Genomic DNA, 17,595 nt, shown 5'->3' on the forward strand with positions numbered 1-17,595 from the left:
AGGCTGTTGATGAAGATCGCCATTAATTGATAATCAGAAGCGGCGGATAATCTACCAGCACATTCAATTACGAACCATCGATAGCTTTTCGTGTCGGTTTCTTTCTAAGCCCGAGGCTACGAAATGCCTGTTCATTTCATTTCCTAAAAGGCTGTCGGAATATGTGTACGTAAATCGAACACGTCGATGGGGCACAATGTCTAAGTCGCTGAGGTTCGCGAGAAACATTGTTCATTCAGTGGAAGATTTTATCTGAAAGCTAGTGAGTGCATCGCGTCTGGCAAAGTTGTGATGATCAATACTTAATGATATTTAGTTGTATACGGATTTTTGTAGGAACTTCAATAGTGAATACAGAAGCAGAAATAATATGGCAGTAATACACAACTCAACTTACACCGGATTTTCGAACAAAACTGACCTCGATGACGGCGAAGGATCCGCCAATGAGCATCGCCTTTACGAGACTATATTGAATACGTATCTAACGCCGATGGTTTGCGCTTTTGGAATTATCGGTAACCTGCTGAATCTGATCGTACTGACGAGAAAACGTTTTACCAAATCGATGGAAACAATGGAACGCACGGCGCAGCTTTGCTTGACGGCATTAGCCGGCTCCGATTTGATAATTTGCTCGATGACTTTTCCGGGGGCAGTTTTGCCCCAAAAATGGCTTTACGAAGAACGTTCGTTTGGATTGTATTTTAGCGTGTATAGCGGCGGGTTGATTAATGCTTTCGTGTTGTTTAGCACGTGGTTGACTGTTGTAATGACGATCGAGCGGTACATAGTCGTCTGTCATCCGCTACACGCCAGGAGCATCGTCGGTATAAAACGCACTGTCCGAGCGGTGGTGATCGTGCTCGTTTTATCAATAGGCGTCAATTTACCGAGGTTTTGGATGACGGAAATTATAGACGTGAAATGCGATAAATTCTCCGAAGCGCCGTCGAACACGAATCAAACCTGCTACATCACCAAACCGTCGTCGCTGGAAAAGAACGTAAAATTCATCTATGCATATCGAGGAGTTTATTTCGTGTTGGGATTCTGCATTCCTTTGATAACTTTGATATTCTGTAACTGTAATCTGATCCGCGCGCTAACGAGATCCTCGCAGCTACAGAGACGTCATTCGGCCCAAGTGTCCTACAGAACTAACAGAAGTAAAGATCGTCTTACGGTAACGCTGATCGCTATCATTACCCTGTTTTGCGTGCTCGTATCGCCGTCAGAAATTCGCGGTTTCATTTCGAGTATGGCGGATATAAGGAAGGATTATTCGCGATACCAGTCCATCATAACCGCCGGCTACGTCACTAACTTCGCACTGATGATAAACTTTTCGATGAATTTTGTACTTTACTGCGCGGTTAACTATACGTTCAGAAAAACTATGAAAAGCATGTTATTTTCTTGTATATACGGTACTGAAAAATCTAACGGCACTCGCCATCAGAATGGGAGCGTACGCGATCGCAGCACCAATTACGACCACCTTACGATGTCTGTATCTACACCTATCGTTGACGATTGCTGAATAATATCGAACTGCATTCAGGAAATATAATTTACACCGGGAGTTTGTCCGATCGGAAAATGATTTTAAATGTACTAACAGTTATTAAACATATTTTGATGAATTTTGTTTGTTCGTGGAAATAGAAATTAAACGTATATGGTTATACTGTGATGTTTGTTCCTTTTATATGAGTCCGATATTCATCTACGGCCAGGCAGTCCCGATGATAATTTCGAGTATAAAAGTCAATCGTACCATGAAATGATTCCCCATTGGATCCAATTAGTGACATTTCCGGGTTTTTTACATGTACGTATTGGTGATCATTATGTGGTGGTGAGTTGATCAGTTCTCCCAAATGCAATGTTTGATCACGAAATACAGCTTAAGAATAGCCGTGTTACGTCAATAGCAACTGATCTGTTAGATATTATGCAATGTGACCTCTGAAGAACCCTGGACCAGAAACATCGAATCTCTATGAATGTATGAAAAGCAATCTCGATGAAAGCGTCGCGTTCATAATTGTGTTTCTCTTTGGAACACGATTAAACAAGCATAGCCGAATCAAGTGCAAATCGTATATTAAAAGAAACGATCGCAAATAACAGTATCACGTTAGTCGAATGAACACTTTACTTCGTGAAAAAGTCCAATAAAATATATTGATGCGGTAAGATTTTAAAGATTTCAAAACGAAACCACAATGTTTCGGCTGTTAGCTAACAGTTGCGGAAACGGTATGGTTTTATTTAATCTTCGAAATTTCATCTAATGAAATTCTACAGAGTGACTTTTAACCTACAGTGTTGACACCTTGTTATCGTTTAAAATTATCACGCCGAGTACAAAGCATTAATTCAATTTATTAAGTCATTGTACGTCAATTTATTAAGTCATTGTACGTTCAAAACGTAGTTGTTTAATTTACGGACACAAAATCTGCGCTTCGTTCATGTTGGTATTATCAGATTTTATCAACATGCAATATACAGTCTACCGAACACATAAAGCTAATCTAACGCGGCGCCTTTTCGCAAAAGATGTACCCGATTCACCCTATTTCTGCTTAAGTAATTAATTCAATTAACACCTGATAACAGGCGAAATTCCCTCCAGTACCTGTTCTAATTTTCCCCTTACAGAAATACTCATGTTTCAGTTGTAGATCTATACGTGTGAGGCAAGCATTCTATCAATTTATTTTGCCCATTTCATGCATCTTTTATACATGTAGAGATTTGTCTAAATAGCGACGGAATATAAAATCACGTGCAGCTCCTTTTTCTACAATTATTCATTCAAATTTATGCTAATTATTTGGTGATTCAAAACATACGTCCTTTATTCAAGCAGTCGTTTTCATTTAATTTTATGTTAATTTCAATGAATTTCAGCGAGGAATTTTTCGAATGCTCGAAATTATTCCCAAACAGCATCGCGATCGATCGGAAGGAAATATGTTCAATCATATCGAGTTCATATGATTGAGAGTTTTGAGATTTTCCGAAAAAACTGGGGAATTGAAGTTGGTGAAAATCTGAAGTGTATAAACAAGACTTTCAGGCTTATGATGTAGCGACAGCCAATATATCTTAGAGTCTCCTAGGTTTATAGAAACATAGTTGCAAAATAACATTTAGAAAGTTGATGTATAGGCGCTGCGATCTCCACAAAATCAGACGTTTATACCGCAATAGACACCAGGATGATTCTGATTTATTCCTGCTTATGTTCAATGTAATAAATGGCTCCAACGTATTTTCATTAAGCTGTTTCTATGACGCGTGGTACAGCGGCTTGACGAGTGGTTGTTTTTTCAGTCATATTCATACAACGTTCTCGTTGTCGCTCTCTTGCTGCCCGCGCGGATTTGTGCCATTGTTTTCTCGGGTATTTATTCATCTGGTAATTTAGCTCAAAGTCCACTAGTGAGATGATAATTAGGCATTGGTGGCATTTGAGGTTGTATTCAGAAAGAACAGAATCATGATGAGAAACCATTGTTATTAGTGCTGACACCTTGCGCGTCTGTGACCGTTTCGTGGAAACACAACGCCCGTTTCCGCACCCGCACCTACCTACACGTCCGCGTCCGCTTCCGCACCCGCACCAGCAACCACGTCCGCACCCGCTCCCACACCCACGCCCACCTCGTGGAAAAGAATCGATAAAATGAATAGAAATGGAAATTGGAAACTAGCCTACTAGTAGTCAAATAATTCATGCATTTCCATGTAGAACATCTCTTAAAGAAACGCCTGATGAACAATCTACATCATGCGACATTGACAAGACGAGCCGTACAGCCCAGTTGGACCAGCAAAAATAAATCATTGCAAAAATAACACAATGATTAATCTGAAACCATACAACATATAATATATATATATATACTATTCAATATTAAGCTAGCCACACATCTCTTTAATAAAATTTAAATCGACCAGGAAATCACTATCTTTGTCTTCATTCTTATTTCTTGCTGTGAACCATTTTCTGGAGATTTGACCATCGTAAGTTATCAGGCGTATCTTCACCCTGTAATTTGAAAATTCAATAAGTACATATTTGCATCAATGACCGATCGAAGAAAATTCGATGAATTTGTTCGTGTTGTAAACTAAGATGATATAAGATAAAATCCGAGTATCCGATATTTCTGATGACCATCATAACGACGAAAACTGAAATATATCCACTCAAGGAAACTTTTCGAAACTTTTCATTTTTCTTATATTACAGTTTCGATGAAATGCATCACAGTTTTCCTTTCAGTGAATGTGGTAGCGTACTGGCCGGTTGGCAGGCTAGCCGCAGAGAAAAACAATCTACAAGACCTTAGACTCCGTTAGATAAAGGTGATTTGGACATTTTGAATGATAACACGATTCTCCTTCACATTACAAAATATGAACAACAACAAAAAAAAAACAATGAGTCAAGAGTGTGTCAATCAATACACCATTTACTACTGTCCTGATAAATCAAATTTAATAATTCAGTTATCGAGAAAAAATATATTAAAATCGGCCTGCGTAACGCTATGGTGATAGAAAATTGTGAGCATCAACATGGATTTAACACAGTGATAACCTAACATTTCATATCGAATTTTCGCATTCAGAATGAATATTCAATAGTAGCACCGTATTAAATTATCAAGTTTTACTTCGAGAATTGTGTTTTACTTGTATAGAAAGTTATGGTTTCGGAGAAGATTCTGCGCGATAATCTCGTCATAAGCCACATGAATAGAGTCGTATTGTTTGATATCAAAATCACAATCAAAGGTCCGTAGGATCGAAGTTTCGATAATTGTTTATTCAACTTTTTAATCGATTTTGCGTCCGTTAGTGATGGAATTTTTTGCTGACCGTCGCTCGCGATGCACTCGTTCAAATTTCAACAGCTCCTCGCTCTTGTAACCACCTGCCCTTGTTCCCGGCCAGTACGATTTGAACAGGCGGTCCCAGTGCGTCATGTATGGTTGAAAATTGGTCATAGGCTTCATGTGATGCATGTCGTGTTGTATGGCGCCTCCCCACAGTCCAAATGGTATCCATTTGTGGCCACCGAATGGAAAATCGAATCCGTGATGTGCCTCTACACTGATGACAATGTTGAGGTAGTTCCAGATCCAAGTAGTAAGCGGATGACATTTGAATATCCACGGATTGACGGTCGTGAAGAAGCCGACTGTAATAAGCTCCCACGGGTGTAGATACTGCGTCACCCAGCTGAATGGCGAGTTGTACTGATGATGCAAACTGTGGAAGCATTTGTACAAGAAACGCGATTTATGATGCATCATGTGCCACACGAAATATTGAAAGTCAAATATTATAAGCATAGCTATCATTTGCCAGGTGAACTCCCACATGCTCGGCGCGGTCGGCGGTAACGGCGTGGGTGGGGTCCAAAGATACTGCGCAATAGTTGCTGGTAGAATGTACAATACTTGGTTCCACGCCGTTTGAATAACTGCCTTCATGACCAACGGAGCGGTAACTTCTTTCTCTGGTTGTATTTTGTACTTTTGGATCCATTGCCAGTTTTTTCCGTATAAATCGACGACGGTGAACGGTAGAATGCAGATGAAATAGAAAGTTACCGACGACAGAACCGGCCACAGAGGTGAACGTAGAACATCCTCCCAACCGAATCGCAAGTCCCATAGAGTTTGCAATGGATTATACGCAACAGCCTCACGAAAGGTCTCAGTTATATTCTCCATTGATATCCAGTAGAAGCGCTGCGTCTGACAGCTATCGTTCAGCAATTCAGTGAATATTGTCCAAAGCTTTAATGTGTACCCCAGTTTTTATCTTTATACAACACCAATTATCTTTGGACTGTCGTTTGAATTTGGATAAATGATCAACTGCACTCAGAAATGGACGCCGATGACTGCACGTACTTAGTACACGAGCACTAAAACTGGATTCCCGAGTTAGACTGTCTAGGATTTCACCCATATCAGAAATAGAAATGTGCCGTTTTCCTGGCCACAAGCTAGTTCAAATTCACAACTCGCGCGAGGTACAAAGATCACCAATCAAAAACAATCATCAAATATCAGACCACGCGCGCGCTAGGATCACGCTATACGGCTAACCAAAATACACACGCATAGTTTAAAGGTTAAGAATTTATATCACAAGAAACCATCAATGAACTTAATCAAAAAGCCCAAATAAGATAAATCATTCATTCTAATTACAATAAAACCAATTCGCCATTGTATTTAGAAAGGATTGCAACGTAATCCTCTATTTGGTATTATACGTGTATTTCTGCTTAAGACAGATTTTTAATTGGGATTCGTAGAAACGCTTTCATACGCTTGAAATGGGACTTATCGATTACTTTCATTTTAAATTGCTCGAGCGATTTGTGACGGTTTTACGAGCTATGGTGATAACTTACCATCATGACACAAGACTGTAGTCCGTCGCATTCACAGTCTTTGCCTTCAATCTCAACGCAGCATTTCCTGTAACCGTGTAGAGTGCCTGAATATACCTGGATGTAATACCACTCCTCCGTCACGTGACAATGATTCCCACTTCTAACTGGCTCCGTTTCATCATTAGTTTTTGCTAACCCGACCGGAACTGATACCGAAAAAACACACCCGAAACAGACCACAGCGACGAATACACGGCTGCACAAAAAGTCCATCGTTTTGATTTCTGGAATCCATGAATATAAGGGTAAATTTAGAAGTTAAATGGTCAGCTACCTACCATTTGTTTGGCTAGCTTAAATTGATATTGAAACCCCTTGGAAATTGCAAAAAGTGCGGTTTTTCTGCATGTTTTTGATTGTAAATTGCACTGGGTTAAGGTATACCAGTAACGTTTGAGTGCTGATGTACTGAAATAATCTATATGTACGTTAAGTCTTAGTCAACACGTCAGTGCGACGAACTTATTTGGTCAGTTCGACGAACTTATTATAATCGTGGAAACAAACAATATCTCAATTACGAGAAGTCTAAATATGAAATCTAAATACTTCTAGCGAAATACTTACATGAACTGTACACTTCGATGATCCAACACGGTTTGATTTTTGGACGCTCTGTTCACCGAAGAACTAACATTTGTCACTGGTTACAGGATCCGTGAAACTGTATACGATCATCTGATAGCATCCACGCATGGTATCAACGTGTAAAAATACACCTTCTATAAAATCATGCGCTCACCAACTGTGAATTTTCAACGCATCGCAACCAACTGTTCGGATTCAAATTTCAGAGAGCGCCACTGAATCAACCAATACTTTAAATCAATTAGCTTTTTATAAGTACAATTTGTAAGTATACCGCATCAGATATTATAATTGGACCAGATTATATGATACAGAATATATATTCATATATATATATATGTACAAATATCTACATAGAATAACCGAGAAAGATGATTTTGATAATAAGTAATGAGTATTATCTGTGACACAGAACGTGAGTCCCGTTCCCGCGTCTGTACACATATTGTCAACTTGCTGGTGGTAAATATCGCACTAGTACAACGCATAAGATAACAACAATAATTGACTGACTCCGATGTTCTGATCATAGATTGATCGTAACATAATGTATAAGTGAAATTCTGTTAGACCCACGTTGTATATCATACGATGGCATTACGATTTAATTCGGATGTCTAAGCGCTGTAACTGTTATAGGAAACTCTGTAGACGATATCATCATTTTTTGAAATCGCGTTGGTCCGTTCGGTTGATTTGTTGATTCTGCGCACGACGAAGCTTTCGCGCAAGGGGAGCCTACACTTACAACCGATCGTTCTTAATACAGACTCCCTCGCCTTCTTACAAGTCCCGATATAAAGTAAAAAATTGATACTGTAATTGGCGTCGTTCAATATCAGCAGTACCGGCAATACATTGTAACGGATGTATTGTGACCACTGCGGAAAGCGAGTTGAAATCAATGTACCCATTGCTACGGGAAATATACAGACGAAAAATGAACATGTGACTAGCAACATAAGTTTGGTAACTTTAAGCAACGATTTTCTTGCCGAGTTCCCTTGGATGGCCGTGTTCAAGTTGCGTCTCCAAAGTTTGACAACTACGCATGTATTAAATAAGAGAATACTAAGCAGCGGAACATACGTATTAGCGATAACAATCTTAACGTGGTTGTTTGATTTGGCTTCAGTGGTGACTAGACAACCGTAACCCGGAACGTATCCTTCATACGGCGGTGCGAGATGTGATATGTTATATAGAATGGCACCGATAGTTATTATAGACGTTGCGAATCGCGCGGTGGATTTCGTGCACAAGCGCTTAGCTGTGATAGGAAAACATACGACGAAAAACCGTTCCAAACTGAGTACGCTCACCATCCAGCTACTGCCAATCATCGCCACGGTCGTAAAGTATGTAGCCATTACACAATCTAGAGACTTCGTCAGTTGAATTAACAAACGCCCGGTAAACATATTCGACATTAGATTAAGCCAGAAAATAAGCCTTGAAATGTTGTTTAGAAAGTCGAAAACTGCCAGAGCCGCCAAATAACAGTTATATGAATACGTTCTCATAGCGCCCATCGTTAGAATTCCGAACGACAACGGGTTTGCAAAAAGTCCGAAATAAGTAAGTATACCTGTTGACACAAGATGCAACCAAGCCATAGCGGAATTAACCTCGTAGAGCTTCTTCGGGTAGATTTCGTAGTATAAATGATAGTATTGATATACGATGGCATGGGATACGTTTCCAGAAGCCATGAAGCCAGATGAAATTTCGCACCGTATGATTTAAACATGAAGAGTGGCGGTGAACGAAAAGTTCGGGAAATATATACTGTACACGGTGCATTTTGATAATTTTCAATTAACGCCTCTCCGCTGAACGAATCCAAAGTATGCCAGATTTGTTACTAACTTGGACACCATGTTAATAGCTTTTGTCACCTCAATATGACTTGCAAAAGAATTTTGTAGGAGTGGATGCGTGTGAACATAACACCTTGTATAACATCTGAAAATATTTCATCCGACACATCTACTATATCATCTTGCGTTATCACGTAATGTTCACCATGAATAATCTATGTATGTAAATATTTAAAAAACTGCTTTATCACAATATATAATAAAGCGATGATCCTATGTTTTACGTCTCTCTGAAAATGATTTCCAAAGGATTGTTGTGTTTATTTATTCTACTCATAGAAATTGTGTCCGGTTTCGTTCCAACCGAAAAGGTAAATAGTGAAAGGTTTGCACCTATCATTCAGAATGTATCAACACATAATCTCTCAAACTAGTATTTCGCAAAAAACCAAATTTTCTTTCATTAATCGGAAGTGGATTGTCAACATTTTGAATAAAACTATGATATATTTTATGTCCAATTTCTAATGATCGCATCTACACCACTCTAATCTGAACTTATTAAAGGACATACCCATCAGCGAAAAAATAACCAAACGTGAGTCTGGCTCTTTCCAGCCATTGCGTAAGTACAAACACCGGTATTCTGAAGTCGCATTCTCGCCAGAATGTGAATTTGTAAAAAAAAAACAAATAATAGCATAGGATTATAAGTTGAAAAGAATACATTTGTATGAATTGCCGATGACAATAAAAGTATTATAGGGATTCATTCTCATGCACGGTTAAAGGTCATAACGATGGCAAACGACCCGGTGAACCAGTGGATTTCAGCGAATGCACGAATATCAAACCAGTACCGTTAAACCTAACAGTTTACAGCGAATATATGCCATTCCAACCAATCAACAACACATTTTACAAAAAGTTTTTGCACGCGTACGGTCTACCGGTTCTCGGTAAGTTATTGGCAGATTCCGATGACCGTGTATAATATAATCAGACGATATTGGTCGAGCAACTATTTCAACAGTACAAACTCTCCTTAAGCAGAAATATAATTCTAGGTTCCGAAAAAGTACCGAACCATATACTGCGAAGAGTTTGTTACGTCGTCAGATTTCTGTTTGCCGATCGCGAAGATTTGCGTCGCAACTATTACAAATGGTACGGACGATTTGGCTTGATGGCGCAATCAGAGGTTACCACGGATATTCCGGAGCATTCTACGCTGAATCCAACGGGTTTTTGGGACCAACGTGCACGAGGCGTTGGTCCGACGAGAGAGAGAGGCCTATTTCTACATGTGCGGAAGAAAACGTGGGCTGCTACGCCTATGGCATCGACAGGTCGATTGTACAAATCATACCATTCTCAAATATCTTAATCCAACTTCTTTCACATTACTAGGACAGGCTTCGCAACTTTGCTATTTTCAGATACTGGGGACAAAGCATCATAGTTCATGAATTCTCTCACGGGCTACATATTTTCGGTTGGCGCACAGGCAGAAGACCAGCGAAGTTACAAACATTACTGGTTAATGCCTACAATAAAGCTAAATCGTTGCCAGCCGGCAAAAATGGTTTAGGTGGATACGCCGCTACGTCTGATACGGAATACTTTGTAAATATAAGCATGAATAAATTTCAATCGATGCAAGATGATGGCATTGCGTACGAGCATGTAGACTGAAGATGTTCAATTGTATCTAGGCTACCGGTATGCAGGCATACATGAACGACTTCGTCAACTCGGGAGGAGACGTAACCATTCATACAAGGGAACAACTACGCAAACATGATCCAGATCTTTATGCCTTGATTAAAGCCGTTTTGCCTTGCAACAATCGCTTCCTGAATCGTTGCCAAAATATTACTTTACACAAAAAGGCCGAAGTATATTCATACGTCACAACTCAAGAGTTTGAAGGTAAGTAGTGTCGTAGTTTTTACAGTTTCCATCTGTAGCGTTTATCGCGAACTTATTTTCTCATTAACCCTGTGAATAGACATGATGGCGAACCAGAAATTGAAGATGAACTGCAAACCAAGGAAACGACGTATGTGCAAAACAATTTCATTTCACTCTCTCTTCTGTCACATGTTCATGAGGATTCTATATTTTCGATTCACCTTGGTTACAGCACCCGTCAGCTGTTTGGGAGCAAAAAAAAATGTTCCATTAAACGATCCTTTAGACGAGTGTAGTTACTACGTGTGTAATGAGCTTGGTTACGTCACAGGCCGGTGCGTAACGCTCAAATTGATGCTACATATATTCTGTATGTAAAATATATAATGTCTCACGATCTCATGCAAATTTGTAGATATAAATAACTGTGGTCGTTCCATGAAATCGTCATGTCGTTATCGCACCGCGGCTAATATAGAAAAATACCTCGACGAACCGGATATTCCGCTTAGTGATTCAATCGTATGAGTATATAAAATCTGGCAATTCTATCTCGATTTAATTTGATTGTTCTATCAAACAATATATAATGACCGTTGAAAAAAGATTAACACTTAGTCTTATAAAACCTGTGTAGGAATCTACTGTATTTGCACAATTGACAAAAAACGGTCTGACAGTCGTTTCGTCGAGTCGAAACGACTCGACAACTGCAGTTTAGAAGAAGTATGTTTACAATGGGTTGTGGTGGTGACTTAAATTGAATTATGATGGCGAAGTCATGCTCACTAACTGCGATGAAAAAAGTACATTCAATGATTAACTTTCTCAAATCACCGTGAATTTAGTTTACTTAAATCTTCTGGCTCTGTAGATAACAATTAACACTTAGTATTTATTCGTCCTAATCTCAGGAAACATTATTTACATCAATGATAATTGATGAATTATATCATTGATTACCGTTTGTAAGGTTGGTCGACGAAGAGCTCCCACACTGTGATCCCGATCAGCCGGCCATACACCCTTTGCATCATCATTGATAATTACGGCAAAAAAGGGTTGTTGAAAAAATTCAGAATCATCAGCGCCCACTAAATGTTTATATTTCCAACACCGACATCCATAGAGACGGTAAAATATAATGAGCTAATATCTGTTCATATTTACATAGTTAGCAATTCGTTGTTCACTAAGTACGCTCGAGGCTTGCGTCATAGATGTACTCCGCTATCTCGTGGGCCTATAAAGATATTACACGTTACGTGATTGATTGAAACAAAACAGAGAGCTAGAAACAAATGACCATACCTTGTCATTCAGTCACGATTAATTTGCGAAAACGATGCCTATTATAATTAAGCTGACAATGATCCAGTAGAGATGAGCTCATCGTTACGGGATTGTGGCGATCCATATCTAATAACGCTACGAATATACGGAAGCTAACAGCCAAAATAGAATGTTTTGCGCGTAGGAATTTTACTATCGGTCGTAGACACAATCTTACACGGACTTGGATGATTCTGTCCTTTTCTTATGTCTTTTTCGATGTTGCCCGTAAAACCTCTTTCATCAGTTCATTGATTTTATACATTGTGTGGAATATTCGTTTAACACATTGAACCATCGAGTACAACAATACAACGATCGAGGAGGATACACAGCAAAATAGCACCGTATAATGTCCTGGACCCTGTAAGGGTGTCCAGTTTGTAGGCTGTAGTTAATTCATGAAGTGTTTCCCAAGAGACGTTTGTAACTGATAATCCACCAGGAACGCGATTATCGTGTTCGAGATAACCATCACGAAGCCAATAATTACATTAATATAAATGCATCTACGAAATTTAATAAAAGGCGTAAATGATGTGCAAAAGCAAAACCCCGAAGCATTCTCGATCTCGATGAAAAACCGACGCCCAATGTTACGCATTCACCAAATTTGGAGGAAAAATCCACTGGACGAATAAACCTCGGGAATTGTAGTAGGCCTACGAGACCGTATTCTATCGTTTCAATGATGGTATAATCCAAATGCACCCAGAGCAATCAGCCGACGACGGGAAGTCGCGTAAATCTTGGTATCTTCATAAGGTGGACTGACTCGGTCTGCAGATTCTAATTAGACGTTAATATCATTCTTTCTCGTATCCGCCTTCGCTTTATTACAACAACTTTATTTCGACGTGTGTTATTTCTACGGAAGCGATAAGGGGCCTCGAGTTGTCGCGTTCCAACTCGACAAGTCGCCATATTTATGTCGACATATCGCGATATATCGCGTCAAGTCGTCATGAACATGTCGATATATCGTGACGTTTTCACGACAAATTTCGCTTTTTTGCCCATTTTCCACGGGACAAGCCGTCATTTGAAGACATGTGTAAATGTAAGATGAGGACACCAGTAATATGACGACTGAGTTTCAAGTCGTCATGAATATGTCGACTTGTCGCGAGGAAAGTCGTCGAGAAAACGAAATATGTCGTGAAAACGTCACGATATATCGACATATTCATATCGACTTGACGCGATATATCACGGTATGTCGACATAAATATGACGACTTTTCGAGTTGGAACGCGACATCTCGAGGCCCTTTATCGCTTCCGTATATTTCTGTGCACACTTTTTGCCGATTTGAAAGTCTCTTAACAGTATTCGTGGGATAACTGAGGTCTTTGAATCATTACCTGTCAACGAAAAATTGCTTATTAAATATCAAAACGCGGAATTGGATGATGCCAAACATTGTGTATTCAAGTACTTTCGCTCAAAAGCCATCGAGCTACAATGTCGATCGAAATATATCCGACAGTTCTGTCCATGATAATTAATCAAGAATATTTGCGTTGTCATTTACGTTATGGGGATGTCGGCATTAGATTTACACAGTCTATTCATGAATTAAAACGTCGGCCCAGTGGCTTGTTCCTCCAAGTTAAACATACAACACATGTAACCATTTGTGTGATTATTTACAGTTGTCGACTCAATCATCATGTGCGAATTTGCGTTATTGGAAATCTTCATTATTCATTTCATAGGTGAAATGACGTGAAAATCAGTGCAAATAAAAAAAGGCTCGTTGAATCATGAGAAGAAAAGCTACCATTTTGTGTCTACGTAAATGAAAATACAGTCTACAGTTTGATAATAAAACAATGTTGAAATTTGAATTGACGAAATGTTGATTGAGTGAAAGGGACATTTGAAAAATTGGCTTCATTTTTACACCAACTGATAAAGTCACTAAGCATTTAGGAATGCGTTTTTTCAACAAAGTTACTGGTTCGTTTTAAGTTACAAGGATATAAGTTAGAAATATACATTATATTCACAGGCATCGTCTCCAACTGGGAATCGAATGGTAATTGTGGCATCTATAGGGTAGCAATGGACCAATAAATGGGAATATGAATCAGCTATAATAACCTCGTCTAATGCATTTGAACACGATATCAGTAAATTGAGTGTTGGGTTTACATGACCCAGTCTCTTCCGTGGCGCTCAAATAGAGAATATCCAGGTAAAACTAATTATCAGTTAGCACGTATTTTAGTGGTGATAATCTGAATCATCTACATCGAGTTAATATGTACATAATTACACAAGTTTCCTCCTTACTAAGACATTGATAATGTGCCATATACAGGAATAATCTGCTGCTGGAAAAAATCGTAATCAGAAGGATGACTCATTTCTTGATGACAATACGATAAGATTATCATGTTAATTAATCATTTCTAATATAGCAGAAATTATATCCGGATAATTGAATATTGGACTTAGAATTTAGTCATTATGTGCTATCCTCAATATGTGAAAAAACTGTAAAATTTGACACCCAAAATTGATGCTTCAAGTTTATTTTGCAATACATGTAATAAACCATTTAGAAAGACATAATTCTTCTGTTGACATAATGCTTAACTGCACGACTTGATTACATGATTTTTAACATTAAAGTACAGGTCTACTGAAAAAAAGTGTTATAAATGTTTTTCGAGACATGGAATCTTTTTAAGTATCTTAACGAACTCATTCTTGAACTGACGGTTAACGATTGCGTATAAAATCGGATTAATGGCTGCGGTGAATGAAGCCAGTGACAAAGCCGTTAGTTCAGCAGCATTAACCGCAAACCGGGCATCAAAGCGACTAGTTAGATTACACGTAACCATATACGTCACAGGTAAAGGTAACCATATAAACAGAAAACTACCGATCACGACTGAAGCTCTTTTTGCCGCCTTTCCTTCCAATTTACGTTTTCCACGTTCTTTGTTTTTGTTTGTCATAACGCAAACGGCACCGATCACATGTTCGTCAGTGGCCTGGGCCTCTGATTCGCGACCTTCGAAATCGACGACCTTGATGCTACGACCATTGAAAGCAACTGTATCGACGTCCTGCTGGCGATGTTTTGGTCTAAATGCCACCGTCTCATCAGCTCCATTGTTCATATTCGCCGACAGAACACTAATTTGTTTTTTGGGTCTAAATGACACAGTATCTTCAGCGTATTTTGGGGTTCGAAACGGGACGGTATCGTTCGGTTTATGTTCTAGTTTACTCGCGGGTCTAGATTGGACGGTGTCTGTTTGCGTATTTTCTGATTTAGATGTGGCACTTTTGCGTTCGTTAACCGATTCTAAAGTTGAGGTATCTCCCGGTTTTCTGGATGGGACAGTAACGGTTTCTTCCTCTTTTTCCCCTTTATCTTTAAATGCGCTTTTAGTATTTTTTTCCGACTGGACTGTTAGGCCATACTCATTTAGATGACAACCTACACTACCTTCCACTCTCCCGGAAGGTATGCATGTGCCATCATTCTTCGTGATAACTTCTATCCCAGTATTAACACTTTTGTCATTATTGACTGCTTGCACCAATGAAGCTGCTCCGATGGATTTCTTAAGTGTGAAAGTATCGTTTTCTTTAGAATTCGATGGGGTCGTTTCTTGGTCAGTATCATCTTGTTTATCTGGTGCTAACCCTTTGTCATACAAGGTATCTTCTCCTGTATTGACTTTTCCCCTCTTAACCACATTCTGTTTATATTCAATATTTGATTTATAGCCTTCAGTAATATTAGGGTCGGATGATTTGTTTAATGAATCACCTTCCGCAGAGGTTATTGTATTAATTTCTAGATGTTTCGCAGTATTATTAGACTCAACTGGTATTTCAACAGGTTTAATTGCGATAACGTTTGTATTTATTCTTGGTGTGTCTTTGCAGTCTTTTTTATTCGAATCACTGAAAGATCTACGTCCGCCACGTTTATCACATGAATTACTGACCGGTTCTATTTTCTGAATTAGAGAAGTCGCGAAGTCACTATTCGATGGTTCTGGCTTGACTTTGTTCTTCTTTCCTGTTAAAAGCTTATTGGTTGTTGCGGTATGCCTCCTCAATGCCATAATGATTTTCCCGTACAATGTCAATATTATGAACGTCGCTAAAACACTTATCGGCGCAAGGACTACATTCGAATACATGTTTTGGTACGAATCCATATCGTAATATACATATGTACATCGAAGAAATGAAGGCGAATCGGCAAGAAATATAACTACTAAGATACTCATGATAAATCCAATTCCCCATGAGAAAATTATACCCATTCTCACCCGGAGAACACGATTTTCCACGTCAAATGGGTTTGCAATTGCCTGGAACCGTTCGTAACTTATCGCCACCAAGGTCGTTAGCTGGACGGTACACACGAGTATGGAGATAAACTCGTGAATAAAACATATACCTCTAGCTAGACCTTGAAAGTTCGCTGTCAAGATCAAAATAACAATTCGTAACGGCGTCGCCAAAACGGATGCAACTGTGTCGATTATGGCTAGATTTACCAGCAAAGCATTCATGGCAGTTTTGAGAACTTTGCTTCGACGGACGGCGAGGAAAACGAGTGTGTTGCCGAAAAGACCAGCAAAAACGGTGATATGCAGAAAAACGATGCATGAAATGGACACACCGATATTCAACGCATGTATATCAGAAAGCTGGTGTTTACAGCGGGTTTCAAACAATTTCGTTACGTTTGTGATATCGCATTGTGTAGAGTGGTTCATGGCTTTCAGTGAGCATTTTGCTCTGATGTAAATGCCATCCTCATATACAAACAAAGTTAGTCTTGCGACCTAGGTAACTGCTTATTAGTGTCCTTCTGTCAAGTTTCCTGCTTGGGAGTGTCTTAACACGTAATTATATCTTATGCGTTAGAGGATCCGTAGTGACGCTCATTTTCATTAGTCAGGTTTCGTGTTCACCATTTGGGGTTTCCTGTGATATCCTCTGTTGTAACAGTATCATCACCATGTCCTTAGATGACGCATCTAAAAATAAAGGCACAAGAAACAGTGACATAGGATTATCTATGAGTATGTGCATGTTGGCTGATAATGATTAAATTGAATTAAAAATAAAAATCAGAAATTAAAATATTTGTTCATGCTCCAAAAGTTCATTTTGCGCTTTAGATATCCGGTATATGGCTAGAGTGATATTAGATTAGTTTTTGGTTGCATAGAAAAATATATTGATGTTATTCTTAAACAAAAAAAAATCTCTTTCATCTCATCTCCAGTTATTCAGCACGTGCTCAAATAACTCGTCACAGGATCTATGGATGCACATATTTGTACTTGCAGTATTGATAATTTCAATGGTAATTGATGGAATGATATTAAATCAGCTATCATATCAGTTAGCAATCAATTCTGAAGTTCGATTTATATTTCTACAATTTTGATAAAC

At 38.9% G+C, this 17,595-nt stretch overlaps 5 protein-coding genes across 5 annotated transcripts; 2 read left to right on the forward strand and 3 right to left on the reverse strand.

Annotated features, from left to right (window-relative positions):
- The first annotated feature begins 493 nt into the window (after positions 1-493).
- LOC141901183 (FMRFamide receptor-like) lies at positions 494-1,543 on the forward strand. The gene has a single exon (XM_074788291.1). The coding sequence runs from the start codon at positions 494-496 to the stop codon at positions 1,541-1,543; it is 1,050 nt and encodes a 349-aa protein (XP_074644392.1).
- A 2,397-nt stretch (positions 1,544-3,940) lies between these two features.
- Positions 3,941-7,183, reverse strand: LOC141902809 (uncharacterized). Its single transcript, XM_074790706.1, has 3 exons — positions 7,064-7,183; positions 6,455-6,720; positions 3,941-4,066 (listed from the first exon to the last, which is right to left on the reverse strand). The coding sequence occupies exons 2-3, from the start codon at positions 6,707-6,709 to the stop codon at positions 4,001-4,003; spliced, it is 321 nt and encodes a 106-aa protein (XP_074646807.1). The 5' UTR covers positions 6,710-6,720; positions 7,064-7,183; the 3' UTR covers positions 3,941-4,000.
- On the reverse strand, positions 4,860-5,762 carry LOC141901051 (cholesterol 25-hydroxylase-like protein 1, member 2). The gene has a single exon (XM_074788126.1). The coding sequence runs from the start codon at positions 5,760-5,762 to the stop codon at positions 4,860-4,862; it is 903 nt and encodes a 300-aa protein (XP_074644227.1).
- Positions 7,184-9,198: 2,015 nt separating the features above from the next.
- On the forward strand, positions 9,199-11,486 carry LOC141902009 (uncharacterized). The gene is made up of 9 exons (XM_074789634.1): positions 9,199-9,275; positions 9,472-9,529; positions 9,696-9,863; positions 9,972-10,253; positions 10,344-10,530; positions 10,620-10,836; positions 10,916-10,966; positions 11,051-11,153; positions 11,234-11,486. The coding sequence occupies exons 3-9, from the start codon at positions 9,742-9,744 to the stop codon at positions 11,241-11,243; spliced, it is 972 nt and encodes a 323-aa protein (XP_074645735.1). The 5' UTR covers positions 9,199-9,275; positions 9,472-9,529; positions 9,696-9,741; the 3' UTR covers positions 11,244-11,486.
- A 3,327-nt stretch (positions 11,487-14,813) lies between these two features.
- On the reverse strand, positions 14,814-16,910 carry LOC141901184 (uncharacterized). The gene has a single exon (XM_074788292.1). It carries the CDS (start codon positions 16,908-16,910, stop codon positions 14,814-14,816), a length of 2,097 nt encoding a protein of 698 aa, XP_074644393.1.
- Positions 16,911-17,595: the final 685 nt, after the last annotated feature.

The sequence above is a fragment of the Tubulanus polymorphus genome, chromosome 3 (genome assembly GCF_964204645.1).
Source record: "Tubulanus polymorphus chromosome 3, tnTubPoly1.2, whole genome shotgun sequence".
NCBI lineage: Eukaryota > Metazoa > Nemertea > Palaeonemertea > Tubulaniformes > Tubulanidae > Tubulanus > Tubulanus polymorphus.

Coding starts and splice junctions, on each gene's coding strand:
- LOC141901183 (XM_074788291.1), top strand. CDS start 494: ATGGTTTGCGCTTTTGGAATTATCGGTAACCTGCTGAATCTGATCGTA.
- LOC141901051 (XM_074788126.1), bottom strand. CDS start 5,762: ATGGAGAATATAACTGAGACCTTTCGTGAGGCTGTTGCGTATAATCCA.
- LOC141902809 (XM_074790706.1), bottom strand. CDS start 6,709: ATGGACTTTTTGTGCAGCCGTGTATTCGTCGCTGTGGTCTGTTTCGGG. Junction 4,067..6,454: donor TACAGTCTTGTGTCATGATG/GTAAGTTATCAC, acceptor TTCAAATTACAG/GGTGAAGATACGCCTGATAA.
- LOC141902009 (XM_074789634.1), top strand. CDS start 9,742: ATGCACGAATATCAAACCAGTACCGTTAAACCTAACAGTTTACAGCGA. Junction 10,531..10,619: donor CGTCTGATACGGAATACTTT/GTAAATATAAGC, acceptor AATTGTATCTAG/GCTACCGGTATGCAGGCATA. Junction 10,967..11,050: donor CTGCAAACCAAGGAAACGAC/GTATGTGCAAAA, acceptor CCTTGGTTACAG/CACCCGTCAGCTGTTTGGGA.
- LOC141901184 (XM_074788292.1), bottom strand. CDS start 16,910: ATGAACCACTCTACACAATGCGATATCACAAACGTAACGAAATTGTTT.